The sequence below is a fragment of the Arvicola amphibius genome, chromosome 2, assembly GCF_903992535.2.
Source record: "Arvicola amphibius chromosome 2, mArvAmp1.2, whole genome shotgun sequence".
Taxonomy (NCBI): domain Eukaryota; kingdom Metazoa; phylum Chordata; class Mammalia; order Rodentia; family Cricetidae; genus Arvicola; species Arvicola amphibius.
In genome coordinates this window covers 17,220,838-17,228,480 of record NC_052048.2, presented here as the reverse complement: position 1 = coordinate 17,228,480, position 7,643 = coordinate 17,220,838, and the positions used below count along the sequence as shown (strand labels likewise).

Here is a 7,643-nt window from a genome sequence, read left to right as displayed (position 1 = left end):
TGATGGGGAGGGACTGAAGGAAGGTATCTCTCCCTAGCCCATACCCCCATGTGGGAAATGAGGATGGGGCTATATCTCCCATGATCACATTCTTAGGTTGGCTTACCTGTAACTGCCATCAGCAGTATGGTCTCTGCTGTGCTGTCCAGACAAAGTGCAGGGCAAGTTTTCCCATGTGTTACTGCAGGTCAAAGCGTCAGCTCCCTCACCATCTCAGTCTATTCCCTTCCTCTCTTGTCTCTTCAGATATTCCTCTGTCCACAAGACCTAAACAATTCTGTCTCTCTCCCTTAAATTACTATGCCACATACTACATACTGTACCTCTATTAACACTGATAGTATCCATCTGGCTGATGTTGCAAGGTAGCAGGTGGGCCCATGTTTTCTTCTTAGAGCATGAAGTAGGTAGCCCCAGGACTCCATGTAGTTGTCATTGTCCCACACAGGTCACCCTGGTGGTGGGTTGAGCTAAGCTTCCTCATCACAAAGAGATCATTATAGTGTCCATTGCCCAGTGACATAGACTTCTACTTGGAGTGATTGGCTGCATGACATGGGATGTGGAATTTCTCTACAGTCTCTTCACAGGTCAGGGTTAGGATGCCCCTGGACCATAGTTGTTGGGTCCTGCCTATTCTGTAGATATTTTACTTAAAAGGCCTCTCTCTTATAAGAGTCATTCTTCTTGCTCTCTAATGACATCTTCATGCACTGATAGATACATAGATTATCTCAGAATCTCAACTCCTATACATGAGACACAGTACCACACAAATGTGAGTGCTAAAGTTAGAGGTTCACAAATGACCACATACATAAATACTAAAATATTTTTCTTTAAAGGCTATCTATTACACATATGCACATTAAAAAGAAAACCTAACCATCCAGAAACCACCAGCCTGATAGGATTTGCTAGAGAATATAAGGTCTGATTTAAAATGTATTTGTTTCTAAACATTCCCATTCTTCTCTCTTGTTCTCTCTCACTTTTTCAGCTCAGTACCCTTCTCTTCCTCAAACTTGTTTGTTGTCTAAGATTTCTGTCCTGTCCAGTTCCAGCAATCATTAAGTCCCAAAGAAATCACATAGAGATCTACATTAATTATAAACTGATGGCCCATTAGCTCAGGCTTCTTATTAACTTATATTAACCCATTATTCTAGTATATGTTAGCCACATGGCTCGGTACCTTTTTCAGCGAGGCAGTTATATCTTGCTTCTTCTGTGTCTGGGCCAGGACTGCCAAGGAATGGGCTTCCTTCTTCCAGAAATTCTCCTGTTCTCATTGACCAGCCTCTACTTCCTGATGGTTTTCCCACCTATACTTCCTGCCTGGCTACTGACCGATCAGCATTTATTTAAAATATAATTGATAGAATAAAAACAATTGTCCCACACCACTTGTTCATCTTAAATTGCTCAGTTCTTTGATAAAATTTATATATTTCACTTAGTGTGCACTTTTCCATACAGTTAAAGCAAAGCTCCTGCTTTAAAAAAGTTCATGTTAAAAGCACACTAGTCATCCTACATTGTAGTAAGAGGTCACTTGTTCATTTCCCAGCTGCCAAGACTCCCAAAATAACCACACATAAACTGTATTAATTAAATCACTGCCTGGCCCATTAGTTGTATCTTTGTATTAGCTAGCTTTTACATCTTAGTTTAACCCAATTCCATTATTTTATATTTTACCATTAGGCTCATAGCCTACCATCAAGGTTTCAGCATGGCTGTCTCTAGAGGTGGCTCCATGGCTTCTCTCCAACACTACCTCTTTTATCCCAGAATTCAATTTAATTTTTTCCACCTAGCTCTATTCTACACTATCACAGGCTTAAGACAGTTTCTGATTAACCAATGGCATTCATAGCAGAATAGAGAGGATAATCCCACATCACCTCCTCTTTTCTACTTAAATAAAAAGGAAGGTTTTAATTTTAACCCAGTAAAATTACATACAACAAAACAGGTATCAGGCAAGAATTGCAGTTACAATATTTCTATTTACTTTATCTTTTATCATAACTAAAAATATAATTACATCCTTATATAATCTATAATTATAATGATCAATTCATCAATTCCATCAAAAACTGCAGAAGGATATATTATTACCTAAGTAAATGGGAAGTGCATTGTAAGAAACTTCCAAAATTCTAGAATTAACAGAGATTTCTCATCACCTGGACAGTCACCCAATGTTCTTCTGTATCATGGTGCATCCACCTCCAGCCTACAGGCCCATAGTATCCAACAGACTTTTCCATGAAGCAGGAAATTTCAAAGATAGTTCTGCCTATATTGGAAGATTGTCAGTAACTTTTTTCTGCATCCTGCAGAATGTTTAGTAGACTCTTTCATGAAGCAGCAAGCCTGAAGGATCATCTCACCTTTAGGCAAATTTAGCAGTCATCTCTCTGTGGGTCCTGCATATCCAGGTCACACAGCATACAACCAATCAGTCCAGGCAAGAGCAGTTTCTTGCCCAAATGGCTAACCAACTCCATCAGGAGCCTCTTCAATGCCCATATTTTTTTTGAAGTAATTGGTGTTGCCAGGAGCAGATGTGTATCACGGTCATGAAAAATCCTAAATTCTTAAACATTTTAAATGCCATAATCTGTAGTTTTTGAAAGATCTGAAGAATCCCTATACATCTGAAAAATATCTCTGTACATCTAGTTACATAGTACACCTAAGTAACATGACTACAAGCTTTACTATTATAGATGACTATCTATTAACATATATTTCTTAATTATACATTACATTTTTAAATGAGCTGAACAAACATAATACCTTAATAAGATCAGAAATAAATATACACACAGTATGACAAAATTGACCTTAACTTTGTGTCAATAAACCAAGATCCATCCAATGCAAATCTCTATTGCATATCCCTTTAAATGTAAAGAAACATTTATAAACTGTATTTGGGAATATGGGTGTAGTTCTCTCCAAACTGCTTCCTGATTTTTTGACCAAAGACTTTTTGGAAGTGTTCACAACAACCTCTCAGGGGGTCGAGGTCCATCAAACTACATAATCCTGAAATGAATCCATATTTTCTCATCCTCCGTGGAAACAAAAGAACCTCTTTTAAAAAGCAACATTTTTTAGACCCAAACGTTGGAATCAAGATACCTTTAAAATATATATGCTGCTTTAGCTTAGCAACCCAATATAAAAAATGTCTCTCGGTACTTAGCTCCTTCACATTTGAAAAATTTAAAGAAAACATAATAATATACACAATCCAGACTCTGTGAATTTTTTCTTTACATGGAAAAATACATAAGTATTTTTCTTACTCTACTACTTTTTCTACAAGTTTACTTTGTCTATTTAAAGACTTTGCTTTACTTTTTTTTTAATCAATTTACCTCTTTCTATAATTCTTTATGCTCTTTTTCTTCTCTCACAAGCCTACATATATTTATCCAACACTGTGACCAATTTAAAGGTCTTTTTCATCTGAATTTGTCTTTATTGTGCATCTGTAATCCTTTTCTGATGAGAAATTGTTCTTTTTTTTAATGCTAAGTAGGCATGGATAGGGACAATGCTGCCCTGCCTGCTTGCTCCACTCAGTCAAACGTGTTGGAGGAGGTTTGTTCATTGCCTCTAGAAGTTATTTTTTCCATCCTAGATCCAGGGTCGGGTCACAGAAGGTCTGTGTTGCCATTAAGCAAGTTGTAGCACTCTGATCACAAACCCCATTTAAATGCTCCATAGCCATACTTCCAGAAAGAATCAAGAGTTTGTGCTGGCAGCACAGCCTAGGAAGCAACCTTTTCAAAACTGTGTGGCTTTTTTTCTGCTAACACTGAATCAGGAAATCCTCTCTAATAGAGATGCAGCAAGGTGCCCACAAAGAGATCAATAAGCTGTGTTAAACTATGGGGGTTTTTTTGTGTTTTCTTTTTGTTGTTGTTTTGTCTAGAATTCCTTTTGAAGCTTTCTCAGGTCTTACATGGATATAGTTGATCATGTTGGCATGCCAATTTGTTTGTTTCCTGGCCTCCCGGCAGCTCAGACCCCGAAATAATCACACACAAAAACTATGAGGAATCCTACATCACTAGATTACACCAAGTTTATATTCCTGTGATAGCCTATTGTTTTCTACCTCAAAAACTACATGTGAATAGTCACATAAGTAAAGGAAAAACATGAATTCCCTCGCTATGATATTCAGCTAGAACAGTGTTGTGATTCAGTGCATGTGGAAATATATACTAAAATATATTGTACTGCATATATAAAAAGTATATAGAAAAATACAATCCATTTCCCAGTGACAGACATTTTCCAAAAATTATTGATTTTTATATTATATAATCTAGAAAACTTGAGAAAGACTAATACATTTCTTTAACTTTCTAAATTGATATATGTGAAACATTGGGCTAAATATATGTCCACATTCTTATCTTATTCTTGACTATGAAGTTATATTATAGAGTTAACCATGTACATTTAATAATCTACATATACTTACATGCACATATGTTTTATGTATTAGTCAATTATCTTATTAAAATTACAGAAAGTCTATTGGGGGAAGATTGCATAATATTGATACTAGGAGTTCTACTACAAGGTCCATTTTCACATCATTCCTTGTATAACAACATTCATCCTTTCTTATTTTATATATATATATGTATATATGTTTGGACAGTGCTTAACATACACAGAATTTTGCAAAATTTATAGTTACTACTAAAAGATAAATAGAATGAAAAAATACGAATATTCAGAATCTCTTATAAATATCCTCTACAATATTGAAGACAATCTCTTACATGTTCTATGAACCCAAGAATTGCAACATTTAGCTTGCACCTCACCCAACACATCAAGGACAGAAATCCTTGTCTCAGCTTACTGTTTCCCAAAATCAAGACACATGAATGGGCTGAGGGAAAAACAAGTTCAGTATCCACAGAAAACAAATTGGATATTTTTCTATGATGAGGTTTATTGTTCCAAGACTGAAAGGCAAGTGCCAGAAAGAAAACAGTATATAGTAGCAGGAAGGCAACCACCATTTGCAGAGTCTTTATGTGGGCTGTGATGTTGATGTTTTGGAAGCCTTTGGCATTGTTTTGTATCTTCTTCAAATGTCTCCACAGGGAGAAGATGATCAAGAAAAAGGTGATCAGAGACACAGTAAAGGGTATGAGTGTGAACATAGTGTTGGTAAGTAAAATAAGTTTATAAAGTTGTGAATTACTTGTTATAGAACTGTGAGATGTGTTCAACTTATATCGATCAACCCAGACATCTATATATGTGTTTATGATTATAATGTTTACAACGAAGATGAGCAGAGACACCAGCAGTGTCACTGAAACCACAGTTTTCACTCTCCACTTTAGGTAAAGAAAAAGAGAGCTTGAGAAAATGGATATCTTGAGAAAATAAAAGACGCTGAGACATGTAGCAAGCCAGTTGCTAAAATGATTGATCAGTATCCAGGAGGCATTAGTTACTCTGATCATTTTTTCAGTTATTACTAAAGCTGGAGGCAGTGCAGATATCAATATGATTGAGATTACTAACAATAGAAAAACTATCCTGGAAATGGCCAGAGCAGTAAGGATCTGATCCACAACAGAGATCTTTCCTATCTTGACCCAGCCCCTGATGTTTTCCAGTGCCATGAATGCATTTCCTAAAATTCCTACAATAAACTCCAAACTTAAAATGATTAATAATGTGGCCTGTAGAACAGCACTCATTGTCACCAGAGGTATGCTTCAATTTCTTCTGTACTTCTGAAGACTTAGAAATGCAAACTTCTTCTAAAAAGTTGTTGTTTTCGTCACTCTTGAAATTATATAACAAACACAGTGTGTTATGAACTCTCCTATATAATATCCAACGAACTTTAAAATTCACTCATGATTTGGTTCATATTTTTCTTTACAAACACAATATATTGTCCAAGGAAGTCCAGCTTAGCTTCTTGCAGATACTGTGTATCATATGCACAAGAACCTGACTTCCTGTAGATTGTAATGAGAGAAACACCGAATCTCCATGTACTGCCTTCAAAATAAAAACATATTTACTTCCATTGTTTTTCCAGTTTACATGTTGAATAGTGACTACCAGCTACTAATTTATGAACAAGCAAAGTTATATGATTTTAACTCACTTAGAAGGCAATAATTTTAAATTGGTAAGTGAAATAAGAACTTCATTAAATACATAAAATTGTGTACATGTAAGATCCTGTAATTTTTTACAAGATTTGTACTACAATCTGTCAGTCACCTCCTAATATGTCAACAAATATTACTTCATAATGGCTTATTCTGAGAAAGCTGATCATTTGTCTCTTAATAAACACACAACATACACTAATGCATACACATACATATATTTAGGTCATACCCCCTTCATTCTCACTTCATTAGCTCATGCTTCTCATTGACATATATTTTCTATCTAACTCATAATTACTACAGTGATAGTTATTAAGATAAGGCATAGAATTGTTTTCAAGTATAATTGACACATAATGTAATATGTTCTATACACTTGTAACTATTTTATCTGTGCATGCATACAATTTGGAAATATTTCTCTTGTGCTACTAAATAGACAATAACTGCATAAATTCATCTACACAACAAGAATTTTTCTCATTCTCTGTGTCTCCCTGGTTCATACATCTGGCTCTCTATCAGCACCAAGGAACATCAAATATGATTCATTTCCCTTTATTTTGCTTCAAAATCTACTCATTTTTTTTAGTGTAGGCATTAGGGCAGATGATGGATGTTTAGGTAAGCTAGTATATGAATCCTGGCATAATAACATTCTTCAGGAGCTAGCAGATAGTTAAAGAATCCATAACAAAGTAGAACAAAATTATTGAGGATATTAGAAAAAGACATAACAAAAGCATGCAACTTTGTTAGAGTGATGCACTTTTGTGTCTACAGTCTAGTGCTGAAGAAGCTGTTGCAAGAGAAAAACAAGTCTGAAATCTGTGTAGATTATGTGCTGAGATCTGGCCTCAAAAATTGGTTTTTAGATTTCACAGAGGAAAACATGCTGTTTTGCATATGAAAGATGCACCACCACCTTAATCCCCTGAAGCAACATTGAACAAAGAAAGTGAGCCCAAACTGCCTTGAGATTTCTCACAAATGCCCAACATCCCTCAGACAGATATACTGGGATCATAAATTAGCCCAGTTATTGAAAGTCTTAACGGGTAATTGATAAGAAATAGAACCATGAGCATACCATCAGGGCAGCAATAGAAAGGTCCTCCTTGCCTGGCTCCTGTCACAAAGCAGAAAGGAATTAAAATACAAAGAAGAATGCAAAGCATCCCAGGGTGGGGCTGTATGGAGAGGCTGTAGGTGTAGGAACTTCAGTGTCTTTTGGAACACTGACCAAAATTATGTGTGCTGGAAGAGAGGGACACTCACTCTTGTTGCTTCCCTGACCTCTGCATTGTCACTTCTATATTTAAAAAATACCTTAAGTTCTACCTAAACAGGAATTCCTCAAAAGACAATATTTTCCCAGACAAGAAAGAAATATAACAAGTGACAAATCCCCCATTTTTTTCTATAGAACAAAATAGCAAATTATTTTCTAAGAAA

General features: G+C 35.7%; 1 protein-coding gene across 1 annotated transcript; it reads right to left on the bottom strand.

The window, feature by feature from the left end:
- Window positions 1-4,781: 4,781 nt before the first annotated feature.
- LOC119806537 (taste receptor type 2 member 140-like) lies at window positions 4,782-5,759 on the bottom strand. The gene has a single exon (XM_038318312.1). The coding sequence runs from the start codon at window positions 5,757-5,759 to the stop codon at window positions 4,782-4,784; it is 978 nt and encodes a 325-aa protein (XP_038174240.1).
- Between the last annotated feature and the right edge of the window lie 1,884 nt (window positions 5,760-7,643).

Excerpts from the sequence above, each read along its gene's own strand:
- LOC119806537 (XM_038318312.1), bottom strand. The coding sequence starts at position 5,759 with ATGAGTGCTGTTCTACAGGCCACATTATTAATCATTTTAAGTTTGGAG.